The sequence below is a fragment of the Cucumis sativus genome, chromosome 2 (assembly GCF_000004075.3).
Source record: "Cucumis sativus cultivar 9930 chromosome 2, Cucumber_9930_V3, whole genome shotgun sequence".
Classification (NCBI taxonomy): Eukaryota; Viridiplantae; Streptophyta; class Magnoliopsida; order Cucurbitales; family Cucurbitaceae; genus Cucumis; species Cucumis sativus.
This window is the reverse complement of record NC_026656.2, coordinates 15599934-15616989: the sequence shown is the minus strand read 5'-3', so window position 1 is coordinate 15616989 and position 17056 is coordinate 15599934. Positions and strand designations below refer to the sequence as shown.

The following is a 17056-nucleotide window of genomic DNA, read 5'->3' as shown; positions in this document are numbered from 1 at the left end:
TGGATGGATTTTCACATGATTGTGTAAGACATTTCAAATTAAAGTTTACTTTACGTTAGAGATTTTTGTTTCTTTTCTTTATTTGTAGTTTATTATTTAAAATCAATTATCTTTCCTTTGATATCTTAAGTACGTGTTGTATATATTGCCAATTTAGTGAAAATGCAAATATTTGCTCTTGTGTCATGTTTACATAAGTAATTAAAAATGTAAATACATGTTGTAAAATATTATTCGGTATATAAGATCACACATTGTCTTATTCAAAAACTTATCAAATGTGCCCTAGTTTATTTACTATGAAACTTGTATGCATATATTACTTGTTTTGTTATTCAAAACTTATGGTCAAATTTTACTCTTATTTACCATGGTAATAATTTTCAAATTTATAGACAAACTTTTCTTACCTATGTTGATTTTTAGAAGAAAGCTGATTTGAAAATTCCATATCCACGTGTAACTTTTACTAACTAGTATTTGTATATTAAAAAAAATGTATGAAGGGGTGAAATGTAAATTGGACCAAACGTTTATAAAAGTAGTAGCTTCCTATATTATTCATAAAAGTTTGGATTATTATATAATTATACATACTTACATAGATATTGAATTGAGTTGGATTTGATATTCAACTTGGTGCTTAAGTCACCGATATCACAACGTCGATCTTAAATAATTGAATTATAACAAAGTCAACAGTGTTCACTATTGAAGTATGTGAATTTGATAATGGGACTCGACGTTCTCCAATTTTCTCCATTCATCAAATTTTCCCACAAACTCCACTTCCAGGCCAACATTCACAATCCTCTATAGCAATTTCACTCCAACCATCATCTTCTGTAGATAACCACCATCAACAATCACTATCGCCTCACTCCAGTGATATGTTTTGACAGTGACCTATATCGAGCAATCTTGAACAACCATTATTTGCGTTGAAACTTTGAGAACCACATTTTTTCATCGCACAAACTGTAACTGCCAGCAACCAATGGCACCTACAGGGACAACTCCACACGAGCATGACTTTTAGCTGGCAACTTTAATAATCACCTCTAGCGACCAACTTTGACTATCAGTCTCATAATATACGAGGATTGACTTTAACGACCAATTTAACCAACCATATACAAATAAGAAAATGTTATTAACACACGCAACTAACATTATTTATCCAAGACGTTTAATAGTCATCTTACAAAACAATATGAGATCAATAGAAACTGTTGGAATAAATGGTTATGATTCTTCATGAATGGATGTATCATGAGTGGATGTATCATTTCATGAAAAGTTGGAATAAATGGTTATGATTCTTCATAAATGGATGCATCCGATGCATAATTAGTGGATGCATCATTTCATGAAAAGTGTCATTAACTAAAGGACATGACTTTTTGAACGACCACAAAAAGTTTATAAATAAGTCATTTTGGTTGAGAGAAAAGTACATAGAAAAAATCATTTTTCTTCAATAAACAAATTTATCTCCATATCCACAATCTTGACGTTCGGTAGATTCACAAGGTTTCGTTCGTAGATCTTAATATGGGGTGCTACACTTAGAAGAAAGTTAATATGTTCTATCATGTGAGGCAATTACTCTAAATTCTCAAGCACTAGGGTGAGTAAATTTGTCTTAAGGAGACAACGTGAATTCGTTGAGCTCAGATCTATATTTGTGTATGATTTTTTTGTTCACTGTGATAATAATATACCTAGCAATTGATAATCGGTATAACAGAAACAACTTTATGTCATTCGGAAGGGAGTGATGAAGCCACCGATGGATAGGGGTAAGTGTTTATTATGTTTTCCAATTGCAACAGAAGGCTACACGAAGATTACCTAAAAAAAAAATTGACATTTATTAGGGAGAAAAATGTATTTCTCACAAATTTGAAACCGCCTACCTATGTAGGTTGCACAAATTAAGCATGATGGATTAAGTTGCATTTGATAATTATTTGGAGTCCGAAGCCGTACGACTGGGACGAGTTTAAAGCCCTTCTTGTCTTCTTTTTATCTCGGCTCTGTATTGCGATCACTGTCACTCACTTCCCTCCGCCTTTGTGTGCCATTTCTGGACTCGCGCTCGCCTTCCAACTCTACCTTTTCCGGCACTGGGTTCCATTCCCGGCGACAGTCTTCAAGACAATTATTGTATTCTCTCTCTTCCCTTTCTCCTGCAATGGCTGGCCCTTTTTCTCTTCAGTTTTTTTTGTCTCTTTCTTATCTTTGCATGAAGGTGTCTGTGGTTTCTAGGGTATTTCATAGTTTTCATGCATCTCTTTAGAGCTCAGTATGTTTTGATCAGATTTTTCTCATCTCGGGAATGCTTCTTTGTGTTGTTCTGAGAATCCTCTCCCGTTCTACGAGCTGCATGGCTTTCGATTATTGGATCATTGTGCTTGAATGTCTTTGTTTGTCGGGTTTCATTTCTATACCATTGTATTAAGGCTCCGATTACGGACTACCTTTTCCTGTTCTTCGCTGGCATTTAAACTGGAAATCAAAGATGCATTTTGCTCTGACATTTATTTCTCGATTTCGTCAACTCTAAAACCCTTATCCATCTAGCGTTTTGTAACACCAGAATGTGTTCAGGATATGGGATGTTTATTGTTCTTTGTTTATTTTCCCTGTCTAATTTGATATCTGCCTCGTCTTATTATGGCTGGAGGAGATGCTTCACTCGAGGATCGTGTAGTTTCAATATGTAATTTGCTCCCTCTACTTTTGTAAATTTTTATATGATTGAGTTATTTATATTTATATAACGAACAGGTTACCTAAAAATGAGTTCAAACAAAGGGCGTGGGAAGACTTTTAACTCAAGCAGCAACAATGAGAGGTCACCTAAGGGGAACAATGTTTCCGGTACTTCTACCACTACGCCAGACCATTTGAAGCAGGATGTAGCAGATGTTAGCCTGGAACCTGGACAGGCAGATGGTGATTGGGAAGTTTATGCCAAAAAGTCAAGGAACAAAGCTGGGGCCAATGCATCTAAACAGTGGGGTGCTCAGAATTCAAGTCCTAAATCAACAGAGACGGCTCAGACTAGTTTACGCAATGGTGGTGGACGAGGAAAGGTGCCTGGTAAGAATTGGCAACCTCAATACTCTGATGCAAGGAGAACGGCTGGACGAGGGAATGCTTGGTCACAATCCAGGGCTCCAGATGTTAATTATACAGGTACACCAGCAGTAATTCGCCCTCCCCTGGAGCATGGTTGGAATTGGCAATCTAGGGCAGGTTCCAGTCAAAGTAGGGTTTTGGAAGATGGCCAACATATAGATGAACATAACTCAAACTCAAATCTGAATGACGAAAATGAAAGAGATGATAATGTTGACGATAACGATGATGATTCTGAGGATCTGGAGGATAGTGATGATGACGCCTTGAGTGATGATTTTGATTCTGATGCAAGTGAGAAGAGCTTTGAAACTCGAAAAAAGAGTAGATGGTTTAAGAAGTTCTTTGAGATTTTGGATAGTTTGACTGTTGATGAGATTAGTGAACCTGCAAGACAGTGGCATTGTCCAGCATGCCAAGGAGGTCCTGGTGCCATTGACTGGTTCCGTGGCCTTCAACCCTTGATGGCACATGCCAGAACAAAAGGATCTAAAAGGGTGAAGCTACACAGAGAGCTGGCAGAACTGTTGGACGAGGAGTTGCGGCGTAAGGGAGCATCTGTCATTCCTGCTGGCGAACTATTTGGTAAATGGAAAGGTCTGAAAGATGGGGACAAAGATCATGAGATTGTCTGGCCTCCTATGGTTGTTATTATGAATACAAAGCTTGAGAAGGATGAAAACGATAAGGTGTGTTTTCAAATCAGCTGTGTGAAGAGAGGACGGGCTAGTGAATTATGTTTTTATTTTTGTAATGCAGTTTTCTTATTTGCAATTTTGATATTTGACTAATTTGTATGGTCATGTGTTTTCCACTTTCCTGTTGTGGTAATTGCAGTGGATTGGCATGGGAAATCAGGAACTTGTTGAATACTTCAGTCTATATCTTCCTGTGAAGGCACGACACTCATATGGCCCCCAGGGGCATCGTGGGATGAGTGTTTTAATTTTTGAGCCCTCAGCAAAGGGTTATTTAGATGCTGAGCGCCTACACAAGCATTTCATTGAGCAAAGAACTGATAGAGATGCTTGGAATCGTGCGGGGAGGAATTTATTTTATCCAGGTGGGAAGCGCCAGCTCTATGGTTTTATGGCACTACAAGAAGACCTGGACATTTTTAACCAGCATATGCAAGGTTTCGTCTCTCTCTCATCTTTGTTGGTGTCTGTATAGGAAATTTGAGGTCCTTGACTAGTTTTTTCCTTGTCATGGAATGTGCAATTGTGATTAAGATGTGAAGTTTTGTTTTCTTTGTGGTCTTTACAAATGTTACATAGGCAAGTCTAAGATGAAATTTGAGTTGAGATCATATCAAGAGATGGTCGTTGATCAGATAAGGCAAATGAGTGCGGACAACCAACAACTTAGCTGGTTAAAGAACAGGGTCGTAAAAGAAAGGAATAAGGCTAAAGCCTATGAAGAATCTCTTGGAAAAGTGTGTGAAAAGCTTCGGAAGACGAAGGAAGAAAATAGAATTGTTAGACAGAGAACACTAATGCAACACGAAGAGAATATAGAAGAGGTATGTATGCCTTTTCAAGTGGGAGTCTTAGAGATCAAAATAAATTTTAGCTGAAGGTCTAAATGTTCAACATGGTTTATAATATTACACAGTAATTGATAAACGTGGCGTTTAGCTTTAATGATGGCACGTCAAAATCATTTTTTGTTGAATGCTCCAAGTAACCTTCTATGTTTTTGGCACGATGAAGATGCAAATGCAAGAACAATTTTTCAAAGAACAAATCAAACTATTGCATGATAAGAGGGACGAAAAGGAAGAGAACTTTGAAAGGTTGCAACAGGAGGAACGTGAGAAGATGAAACAAACCAATGGAAGCCGTTCAAATACAGATGGATATAGAAACAGGTAATTCAGATAGTTGTTTGCCTAATTCTGACATTGGGAAAACTATGTTATGTGTGAGAAAATCTGTATTGCAAATTTCTTGTAGCTTTCCTTGAAACTTTCATCTTTTGGTCAGGGCGGAGGACCTGGCGAAGTTCATTCAGTTCCAAGAGAAGGAAATGGCAGAGTTTGTAGTAGAAAGGGAGGAGCTGATAAAAGCTCATGAAGATAAGATGGCAGCGATGAAACGGAGACATTGGGATGAAGAAGTCGTTCTGGAGGAAGAGTTCAATGCGGAACTAACACAGTTGATGGAGAAGTATACCCGAGTTCTAAAGATGCAGAAGCACAGTTGATTTGAGGTCGGGTGGGATCGTAGCTTGCAACTAAGAACAGTGCCTACGTAGGAGAGTTACAACCTATTTTCCTCTCCTAACTTTTCTTATGCTATATTCTCAAACACAGCGTGGTATAGGAAGGATAACAAAAAACTGTTGAACCTTGGGGTTTTGGTTGACCTTCTGAATACGTGATGGATGACTGCCTACTTTTGGTAAATATAATGATAGCGTTTTCCCATTTAAAGATGGGTGTTAATTGAGAATGTTTTAGGGTAACATAGTGTAGGTAAATAGGCTTTTAATTCTAAAATTATTTTGCTGAGTAACTTCACTTTTTTAAAAAAAAGAAAAAAACTGGACAAAACATAACTGTGTTTATCTATATGTTCATCAATATCGTTTTTGTGATTTTCAATAATTTTATTTTCTATTGGTTATAGGTTACACCTTTATAAATAATAGTTTAATTATGTTTGAAGTAAAAAAGTTGTAGGTTGAAATTGTGTTATCGGAACTTCCGGTGGATTTAGATGTGAAAAATGAAGTCCCTAGTAGTAGATATCTTTTTTCATCTTGAAAACTCACATAAAACTCTTACTCAGGTTAAATCTCTTCCTCCTCATATTGTTTTGTTTCCAGTTTTCTCAAGTCTTAGAGAACATCATTAATAAGTTTTATTTGTTTGCCTTATGCCTATGTGTCTAATCTCCAAATTTGGTGGTATGTTTTGACATTTGCACTCCAAAATGAAGTCTTCATTTACTTTGTGTCTAAACATCTTTTCTTAATGATGATTATGATGATTATGTCTAAACATCTTTCCTTAATTTAGTAGACGTTTCAAAATTTGTAAAGTTATAAGACAAAATTGATATATACAGAAACTTATCATCTATAATTATATATATGGATTTGACATTGTTATTTCTTCTTGGACTCAATCTGCAATTATATTTTTTGAGAAATAACGAAAACAAGCAATTTATGAGCATAGGAAAGCAGATTGAGAAAGAGCAAGAAGCAAGAGAAGAGGGTCAAAGTAATATAACATTTTAACATGGCGCCATCATAAGTAAAAGACTAATTTTGATGAAACGAGCAGTTCAAAAAATCCCAAAATTGCTAGGATTTGAAATGTGTGACAGAGAGCAATAATATATCTTCAAAAGTCCCAAAACAGATATATACTTACTTTGATTTGAGAAATAAGACCCAATCATTGAGATATGGGAAACACAAAGGGACTCGTACATAATGATCCCAAGCTTGGTTCCGCCATGGATGACCTTCCTTTCAGATTTTTCCAGTTCTTTGTTATGTCAACTCTTCGCATTGATCTCCTCCAACCTGGTCGCATCCTTTGCTCTCTCAAAGTCCCTGCTCGTTTGATTGTATGCTTTTTCTCCCTTCTTCTACTTGTTTTTTTTTCCACCTTCCATCCACTTCCTCATGCCATTTCTACTCCCCCTTTTCTATCTTTTGACTTCTTCTGTTTTCTGCTTGATTAAGAACGATAATAATTCCCTGCGCCACGGAGCCTCCGTGTTCCTTGTCGATACTTTGGGTCATGCAGCGGTGAAGACTCTGGGCCCTCCCTCCACCGGAGTATCCCTCGAAGTCAACGTCTCCTTCTTCGATGCTGCTTATCTCGACGTCAGTTCCACTTTCCCCCTTTTCTGTTTCTTTGATCTTCATCACTTTACCGACTCTCCAACTAATTTTGTCCTCTCTTTTTTAATCTACTAACTGACATGGAAGCTCAAATTACTGCTCCATCGATTGTCAATCTAAATCCTTACTTCTAATTACGAACGCTGTCTATTGATCTAACCAACAACACTTTTTTCTTCCTTCAGTAATGTTAATAATGTAAAGTTCCCCTCTCTCCTTACTCGATGGAAAGAAAAGGTACAAAATTAAAGTGGATTTTCATGATATGTTATCTCGCAGTAAGTAATTCTTGGGGCTAATAATTGAAGAATTTTGAATTATTTGGGTTTGAAGATTGGATTACACTGTCCGGGGAACTTACACGAAGCTCAAGGGTATGTGTTGATTCAGTTTACGTAAGTCTTAACTTTACGGTTAAATATTAGTTTGATTCCCATTTCATAGACACTAATCGCAAATGAATACTGACATTATTATTGGGTTAAGAAGTTCCAGCTCTTAGACATGATTGGGTTTAATCATTCAACTGATTCTCAAGAGTGATCGTAAAGATAAATAATTCTTTCAAGTGAAAGAGATCGTGAGCACACTCACGCTCTATTGCTATTAGCAGAGTTGTCTGCAGTTCCTAGGTCTAGGAATAATTATATTATGACAATTGACAGGTAAAGAATTCCCTTGATTTTTGAAGAATCATTTTCTTGGATTTCTAATCAGCTAATTTGTGATAGACTGACGATTCTCTGGAAGTTGTAAAGGAAAATAGATGATCATTGTAGGAATTTGACCTGCAGGTTCAAGTGAACTTAGACGAGAATTGCTAACCACAAGTATTGCTTAATTTGTCAAGGCATCATTCCTCGATCAAACGGACATTGTATTGACTGCTACTTCTTTTTTTCTTTCTGTTTTCCTTGTGTTGATAGGTCATGTATTTTTGTCTGACTTGGTCTTGATACTTTCATTTGTTTTAATAAAAGGTGGCTTTTTTATGTGCAAAAAAGAATTTACTGATTTAGTTCGCACGTCAACCATTGGTGGTAAAGTGTGTTATGTTTTCTTTGGTTGCCTTTAGATGGATCCAGTCATTTCCTTGTATCCCTCCTGTTGAACCCGTTCTCAAGTGTTTGATACTACTTTCTGACTGGTGTTTTAGGAGGAGATTGAGATTGACAGCAACGTTTTGCGTCTGGGAAAGACCATTGCAGTAGTTAATGTTGAAATTAGGAAGAAAAGCAATGGTAAAATTATTGCTCAGGGTCGCCTCACCAACTACACCCCCGTCTCAAGCAAATTGTAGTCATGAACTTTCACTTGGACGTCGTGTTGCCAACCATTTTCCTCTGCCTCACGTACTGATGTGCCAGATTTCATTTTCAGGCTTCAACCGAAAGAAATGTACTAATAATGATAACATGTTGCAGAAATATAATGGTGAAGATATCACATTGTCTTAAGAAATGTAATGGGATATTACATTTTGTGCATTTTCGATTTTCCAAATGGTAGTGTAGCTAAGTATAGGGCTGGCTTGGTAGCAAAAGGATATCCTCGAGAGGAAATTGATTAGGGGAAAGCCTTCAGTGAAGAGGTTGTGAAGATATATATAATACTTATCATTCTATCTCTTGATACTCAATTTGGGAGGAATTTGCAACATGACACTACGGATGCATTTCTTCCAGGGGATGTTCATGAAGGGGTTTATATGTGAAAACTTAAAAAATTTGTTCAACAATTCTCGCCCAATCTAGTTCGTAAACTTCTTAAATTTCTCTATGGATTGAAGCAAGTGCCGTGTTAGTTTGTAAACTTCTTATGGCTTGAAGTAAGCATTTTGTGCTTGGCTTGAATGTTTTACGTCCCATCTTTTAACTTTGGAATTCATTCCCTCCAATGTCGATTCTTTCTTGTGTTCATTTTCAACTACTATTATATGTTAGTATACTATTGTAACTACATATGGCCTTTTTTACATGGTTGATTTGAAGAATATTTGACTGAATTGAGAGACTTAGGAAACTGTTTGGGGTGTACATTATTTTAGCTTAGGTTTAAATAATTCATGTTGGTAACGTAGACTATTTTATTTTAGTTTGAGTTTGGAAAGTCTATGTATATGAAGTGTAAATTATCTTAGTTCAAATTTAAGGTTTGTGTGTTTGGGTTGTTAATTTGGTTTAACATTGAGTTTAGGATTTAGCTTACAAGAATTTATGGTTAGGGGTGAACCATTTGTTAATGATAGTAGGAATGTTTTGTGTAGTTGTTTGAGGAAAAAAATCTATCGCATGTTCTCATGAATTCGTTCGTATTTATTATAAACACTTGTTTGGATAAAAGAAAACTACGTCCTAAAATTAGATGTTAATTTGTTTTTATCAAAAACATTACGAACGGTATGTTATGCTATATATCTTTGAGCTCAATTGACATATTTGTGATAATTTTATTTTGTTTTGATAAAGAAATTTTATTTTTAAGAATGTAATTTACGATTAGACGTTTAAATTCATATTTTGATTCCTTAGTCGAGGCAAAAAAGAATTTTTAAAATTTTTATCATCTGCTATAAAATTTGAAAAGATTATATGTTGTATAAATGGTTAACCTTCCCACACTAATCTATAATATCCATATAATATAAAAACTAAATGTTTCATGATTGAACCAATTTCTTCTAAAATGTCATTTCTCCAAAATTCTATCATTATACATGTAAATATGAGATCTATATACGAAGTTGAAGTTGAGCCATTCACAATTTTTGTAGCCAACAATATGATATGATCTAGAAATGCATGGGGGAGTGGGGGCAGAAATGAATGTGAAGTTTTTTTTTCTCCCCATTAAAATTTAAATACAAGTATATGCATGCATTTTTTTTTTTATCTCCTATAGATATGAATAATAATGTATACAATATGGGATGTCCAAAAATGCATAGCTTTTTAATCAATGTGTCTTTATGATGTGTGGAATCATAATTATAATATACAAACATATACTATTGTTTTGGCTATATGTCCCACCTTCTCAACATTTTCATATGTTAATATTTTAACTTAGGATCATGTGGTGATGTGTGACATTATTTCTCACCCCCACCACTTATTCACTATTCTTTTCTTTATGCAATATTCATCTGCCTTACACATCATCATTCATGTTTCTTTTTTCTACGATAGTTTGCTGGATCAAACTATGATTTCTTTATTTGATTAATCAATACTACTTTTATTTTTTGGGTCAATGATAAGAGTGGTATAATTATATCCATATTATTGTATGGAGAGAAAAAAAAAAAAAAAAAGACTGTTATTTGGACATGTCTTCAAGCCACATATCATACAAATTTTAGATAATTTCAAGGAAATAAAATCTAACCAAGATTTGGTTGGTTCTTGAAGCTTTTGTTCACTTTTTTTTATAATACATTAGAGATAGTGCAATTAAACCTTTTAAGATGTTGGATAACTTCTTTAGATGTTAACATTTAAAATATTAAGTTTAGGTAGGTTTATTGGGACAACACTTAGTCATTTGTTGCCAAATTTGAACTAACCAATCATAAAGTATCAAATGGACAACTTTTTTTCCGATAGAACAACAATAATAGATAAATTACTTCCAATAGTTTTTTGGAATTCTGCAAGTAAAAAAAAAAACAAATTTTAAAGTTTAAATATTAAAATAGACATTTTGAAAATTTGGATACTAAATAGAATATTCTTTAAGCTTGTGGACTAAATTGAAAGTTTTTGTACATTTGAATTAACTTCATCTTTCATCTTACTCTTTTGCATTCCAAACCAGACTTCCCAACTCAAACACCAAAGTTTAGAACTCATATAAGTATTAATTCATGTTTTTCATTGATAGAAACACAAAAAGTAATCATTTTTCAAATATTTATTTGTATTTAAAAAAGAAATAAGATATGGGCATATCCAGCTGTGACAAATTGGTTTCAGTTAAAAGTTATCCAATAAAATTCCATTCCCATCCAAGTTGAATTTATTATGTATAGATATAGATTCAAACTGTGTGCTAGTAGGAGAAGGATGATGCTTGGTTTGAGTTTTGACCAGTCATAACAGTATCCATTTCAATTTTATTAAATTCTATGCTGACTTTATCAAAATCCATAGTCTTCTTGGTTTATTCACTGTAATGGCAGAAAATAATTCTCTATCTAAATTCAAAAGTTGTTGTGAGGATGGATGAAAGGGAAGATGAATGGAAATGGAACCCACCCAGCCACTATTCTTGTACCGATAGGAAAGAATGGCTTTTGCACTTATCTTTGCTTTTAACACTAAAATCCAATACCCACATGGGGAAAAAGAAGGGAAAAAAATTATTTACAGAGAGAAGATGAAGTTGAGAATGAATACACAGAATCTTAGGCCAAAAGTCTGTCTGTTTTAAGTCATATTTAATTTCAACTAGGAAGAGGGAAGAAGGAAAGAGAGAGAGAGAAGGGTGTGATTTGGTCCAGGAATCTGCTTCCTTGTGGTATTGGGTCCCTCCCGTTTTGCCCATTTTTCCCAAAGGCGACCGCCATTAATGAGTAAATCAAGCTCTGCAACTCCACCTCCATCGGCAAAACCCTCATGGGTCCTCCCTTATCGGACCCAACCCCTCACCGATTTCTACACCCTTGGCAAAAAGCTGGGCCAAGGTCAATTTGGCACAACTTTTCTTTGCACTGACAAACAAACTGGATTCAATTATGCTTGTAAGACCATCCCCAAGCGGAAGCTTCTTTGCAAAGAGGACTATGAGGATGTTTGGAGGGAGATTCAGATAATGCACCATTTGTCTGAGCATCCCAATATTGTCAGAATCAAGGGCACTTATGAAGATCCTGTCTCTGTTCATTTGGTAATGGAGCTTTGTGAGGGTGGAGAGCTGTTTGATAGGATCGTTCAAAAGGGGCAGTACAGTGAGAGAGAAGCGGCTAAGCTTATAGGGGTTATTGTGAGTGTGTTGGAGTCTTGTCATTCGCTTGGAGTTATGCATAGAGACCTTAAACCTGAGAACTTTCTATTTCAAAGTGTGGATGAGGATGCTGCTCTTAAGGCCACTGATTTTGGCCTCTCTGTCTTCTACAAGCCAGGTTCTCTTTCCCTTTTCTTCTGCAAATCTCATTCTCTTTCTTTGCCTTTTGGATGTTTCTCAATGTTCTTTGTTGCTGTTTTGGTTGCCATCTTGGGCTTTGGAAACTGATCCTTTTGGTGCTTGATATATGAGATTAGTATTCTAGGTTCATGTCATTAATCTGTCCTAAATTGCCCAACTAAAAGAAATCAGTAGCCATTGCCAAGATAGAGGTCTCTTGTTTCTGCCATTGTCTTATTTATCATGCACAGGCTGATATTCTCTGCTTACAACTTGGTTTATGCCTGAAGAATCCTAATTCCTTTATGAAAGAAAGATTTGCATCAAGCTGAAGAAGTATAAAGTTTGCATCAAACTGAAGAAGTACCTTATTTCATCCAAGTTCTCTTATTGTTCAGCAATCAGCATTATGCTGGATCGGTCTTTAACATTAAATATGCTGTCTGGATACAATCAAATAGAATCAACCCAGCAAAGTAAAAGGTCTTTAGAAATTATAATTGAACCAAGGGAAAACTAAATGGATTGTATCTTGAATTTATGCTAGATGCTGCCTACACACCATGTAATTAGAACATGCTTGTGCTAAGCTACTACTCAATCTATTGTGGATAGAAGACTTCTAAAATTTGAATCTTAATGTCCTTTCTTCATTTATTTTCAGACGATTACATATTCTGTGGTTCCTTTCCATGTAACAAGAAAGATAGTCACTAAAGTAACAATCAAGAGATTCAAGACTACCCAGTGAATTGAGTTCTCACCTCGTTGATTAATTAGTGTTGAGTTAGTTATAGTCTCCTTTATATTTTTAAGAACTTCTTATAATCTTAGATTTTAAAATGTTAACAGGGGAGACTTTTTCTGACGTTGTCGGTAGTCCGTACTACGTTGCACCAGATGTGCTACGCAAGCATTATGGACCCGAATCTGATGTTTGGAGTGCAGGAGTTATCTTATATATCCTATTAAGTGGGGTACCTCCATTTTGGGCAGGTAGATACTAGAAATCCACAGGTTGATGAATAAATGACATTTCCTGGAAAGATTTGGAAAAGTAACATTTTCAACAAAGTTCCATGACATATAATTCTCTCCCTTCTTTGTACTACAGAAACAGAAATAGGGATCTTCAGACAAATATTACAAGGACGACTGGATTTTGAATCAGAGCCATGGCCTGGTATCTCAGCAAGTGCAAAGGATCTCATACGAAAAATGCTTGACAGAAATCCAAAGCGAAGGCTAACTGCTCATGAAGTCCTCTGTAAGTTTCGGTCCCTGACATTGAGTAATATGACTAGCTAACCAGGGTGATATTTTGTATGGTGTTATTGTTCTATGGTTTACAGATTCCAAAACCTTTCTGTATCAGGTCATCCATGGATTGTAGATGACAAAGTTGCACCTGATAAACCTCTGGACTCGGCAGTATTATCACGCTTGAAACAATTCTCTGCTATGAATAAGCTAAAGAAGATGGCTCTAAGAGTAAATTCTAAAACTAATATTAGTCTTCATTGTTAGGAAAGAAAACTACTCGAGAAAAAATTGAAAGCATACGATACGACACACATTCTGTCACTTGTCAAATCAGCTCGATTTTAAACACAATTAGTTACAGCTTCGTCTGAATGTTGATAATGATATATAATCGAAGTGTTTAAAATCTAGGAAATTGGTGATGTCTGCAACTGCAGAGTGAAAACATTACCTGCTTAGTGTGAAGCTTGAAATCTTACGACTGATTGTAGGTAATTGCTGAAAGGCTTTCTGAAGAAGAAATCGGGGGTCTGAAAGAGTTGTTCAAGATGATAGACACAGACAACAGTGGAACAATAACGTTTGACGAACTAAAAGAAGGCTTAAAACGTGTAGGCTCTGAACTTATGGAGTCTGAGATTAAGGATTTGATGGATGCAGTAAGAAGCAAAGTTTTCTTCTATTTATGTATGCTTACATGCATCATTGTGTGTCGTGTTCAAACTAATGGTGTTATTATGTTTGGTAGGCAGACATTGACAACAGTGGAACAATAGACTATGGTGAATTTCTTGCTGCTACAATTCATCTGAATAAGCTAGAGCGGGAAGAGAATTTGTTGTCAGCCTTCTCATATTTTGATAAGGATGGTAGTGGTTTCATAACCATCGATGAGCTTCAACTAGCTTGCAAAGAGTTCGGCTTGAGTGAACTGCATCTTGATGATATGATTAGTGAAATCGACGAAGACAATGTTAGTTACTTATACACCATTTGCATTTTCTTTTCTACATTCTTTCTTGCCTATCTCCCTCTTCAACATAGTTACTTTTGATTATACATATCAATCGACGAACTAAGATCAATAATTCCCCAAATCTTTATGTCAATTTGAAGTGTTTTGCCTACTTATGAAACTGAACTTGAAGTTAATTACTTTTTCTTTCCTTTCTATGTTATCTGTTTATATATTATGCTTATTAACGGTATCTGTTTTATGTATTGATGAAACTTTTTTTTTTGTTCTATTTGGGTTCGTGCAGGATGGACGTATTGATTATGGGGAATTCGCAGCAATGATGAGAAAAGGCAATGGAGGAGTTGGAAGGAGGACGATGAGAGGGCCGATGAATTTAGGAGATGCTCTCGGGTTGTCAGCAAGTGCCAACAACCAATCTATCGAAAATCCTACCTGAGATGCTTATATATCTTATTTGTGTATCTTGGAATTCTTCAACACAAAAAGCTTTGGTCCTATTTATGGTTCCATAAACTTTTCTAAAAAAACAAAAACTAGGCGTCCTTACTGTGCTAAATCTCATTTGAGAAACAGACATTTAAATGGAAGACATCAGATGAAATTATTTCAGCAAAAACAGATTATACGAATTAATACAATAGCAAAGTCTAGAAAAGATTATTATCGTTACATTTCTTTCAGTTGAAGTTACAAATAGTAATTTGTAATGTCAATTCATGAAGCAGAGGAATATGATTTGGCAATACAAGATCCAATATTGAAAGATGTTTATAACTACAACTTGCTTGAGAAGGCAAGATACTTGGTGTGGCGACCCTGAGCAATAATTTTACCATTGCCTTTTCTCCTCAATTCGACATTAACAACTCCAATGGTCTTTCCCATTCGCAAAACTTTGCTGTCGATCTCGATCTCCTCCTAAAATAGCAGAGAGAAAGTAGGATACGAACACTTGAAAATAGGTTCAATGAGAAGAATACATGGAAATGACTGATGCCATGTAAAAGCAATTAAAGAGACATAACACATTTTACCACCAATGGTGGGTGTGCGGGCTAAATCACTTGCATTTTCTTTTCTACATAAAACTAGCTTTTTTCACAACAAATGAAAGTACCAAAACCAAGACAAACAAAATTACGCCTTACCAGTAACCAACAAAGGGAAAACAACAAAGTTAAGTTAGAAATTCTTACTAAGTCCACCTATTCTCTTCTAATTTCACCTTCAGGTTAAAATCGGATAAAATTCATCTCCTTTTCTCTTAAACTTACCTAGAATTGCCATCCTTCAAGGATTAGCTATGCAGATTAAGAATCCAAGAAAGTGATTCTTAAAAAATGTAAGGAATTTGTGGCCTGTCATAATATATTTAGTTAACTGAATCCGCTCATACCTCTCATGCAATTCCTCATGTCATAACTCATATGTTGTGTGTTTTCAAGTAACTTAATCAAAACTTTATAACCCAGATTTCTTCAACTATTTGTCCATGAATTGCTTTCTACAAGAAAACAAATAATGAAAACCCAGTTTATTCTTTTCCCCTTTTCCAGTGACAGTGAGGGGAGACTGGAGAGGGGATCTTTACACTATTTACATCACTAGAAGAAAAAAAATGTATGTAGTGATCACAGATCGACACTAAGTGGTGCATTGATCTCAAATTCATCCGGGTAGGAATTTGAGGTTACACAGCTTCTTATCAAGAGTTGAGATTCAGATGGACACTAAGTGGAGCAATGATCTCAAATTGGATATCTGATATTAGATACAAAACTTATAGAGAAGGAGAAATGTGATCAATTGAAAGGCAGAAAAATGGGAAAGTGAAACTGACATCGAGATAAGCAGCATCTAAGTAGGAGACGCTAATTTCGAGGGAAACTCCGGTGGTGATAGCGCCCAAAGTCGCTAACGCTGCAGAACCAATACAATCGACGAGTGAGGCCGAAGCACCGCCGTGCAAGGAATTGTTCTCGTTCTATCCTCCAATAGTGAAACGTGAAGAATTAGAGAGAAATAAAAATTAAGGGGGGGGGAGAGAGAGAGAGAAATAGCTAAAGTGAATCGAAGAGAAGAAGGGTGGATTGAGAGGAAATTACGCACGAGCAAACGAGCAGGAACTTTGAGAGAGCAAAGGATGCGACCAGGTTGGATGAGAAGAACGCGAATACCAGTCAAAATAAAGTTTTCATAGAACCTGGAAGGAAGGAGATCAATGGTGGACGCATCATCACCATGCTTCTCCAGGTATCCCTTTGTCTTCTCTGTCATCTCGGACTCTGTAAAGCTACGAAATGACGGGAAACTTCAATACCTATTTACAGGTTTAGGTATTTAGTTGTTAATTATTATAAAATAGACCAATACGGGAGTTGATGAGTTCAAAAGCAGCAATAACAATGAGTAATGTAATAAACCTCCCTCTTAAATGAATGGTGTTTCAAGATTGTAACCTTTAACATGAGAATCAGTAACAATTAATCCATGCCTAGTTTGTAATCATTTATTTACTTTAATTTAGATCTATAGTAATAGCATGAAATTCCAACTTCAATATTGATGGCCCATTTGGTGCAATATCACTAACGTTCATAGCAGTGGAATGAAACTTCACTTGTAAAGACTTCCCAAATAAAATACTTACAGAAAAAAACTCCTTTAAAAGCTAATTGTTAA

General features: G+C 35.7%; 4 protein-coding genes and 1 long non-coding RNA gene across 5 annotated transcripts; 3 read left to right on the top strand and 2 right to left on the bottom strand.

Annotated features, from left to right (window-relative positions):
- Positions 1-532: 532 nt before the first annotated feature.
- Positions 533-6647, bottom strand: LOC116402046. The gene is made up of 2 exons (XR_004214398.1): positions 6530-6647; positions 533-1004 (listed from the first exon to the last, which is right to left on the bottom strand). It is a non-coding gene; the product is annotated as an uncharacterized LOC116402046 (long non-coding RNA).
- Positions 2013-5593, top strand: LOC101210625 (protein SUPPRESSOR OF GENE SILENCING 3). Its single transcript, XM_004147286.3, has 6 exons — positions 2013-2169; positions 2794-3836; positions 3985-4282; positions 4425-4669; positions 4860-5017; positions 5133-5593. The coding sequence occupies exons 2-6, from the start codon at positions 2805-2807 to the stop codon at positions 5350-5352; spliced, it is 1953 nt and encodes a 650-aa protein (XP_004147334.1). The 5' UTR covers positions 2013-2169; positions 2794-2804; the 3' UTR covers positions 5353-5593.
- LOC101211611 (putative esterase F42H10.6) lies at positions 6445-8927 on the top strand. The gene is made up of 3 exons (XM_004147290.3): positions 6445-6728; positions 6847-6990; positions 8165-8927. Exons 1-3 carry the CDS (start codon positions 6564-6566, stop codon positions 8306-8308), a joined length of 453 nt encoding a protein of 150 aa, XP_004147338.1. The 5' UTR covers positions 6445-6563; the 3' UTR covers positions 8309-8927.
- Positions 8928-11421: 2494 nt separating this feature from the next.
- On the top strand, positions 11422-15007 carry LOC101210865 (calcium-dependent protein kinase SK5). Its single transcript, XM_004147287.3, has 7 exons — positions 11422-12130; positions 12985-13128; positions 13247-13399; positions 13508-13623; positions 13887-14054; positions 14144-14368; positions 14658-15007. Exons 1-7 carry the CDS (start codon positions 11578-11580, stop codon positions 14808-14810), a joined length of 1512 nt encoding a protein of 503 aa, XP_004147335.1. The 5' UTR covers positions 11422-11577; the 3' UTR covers positions 14811-15007.
- Positions 14976-16724, bottom strand: LOC101211363 (acyl-coenzyme A thioesterase 13). The gene is made up of 3 exons (XM_004147289.3): positions 16484-16724; positions 16215-16358; positions 14976-15292 (listed from the first exon to the last, which is right to left on the bottom strand). Exons 1-3 carry the CDS (start codon positions 16649-16651, stop codon positions 15149-15151), a joined length of 456 nt encoding a protein of 151 aa, XP_004147337.1. The 5' UTR covers positions 16652-16724; the 3' UTR covers positions 14976-15148.
- Between the last annotated feature and the right edge of the window lie 332 nt (positions 16725-17056).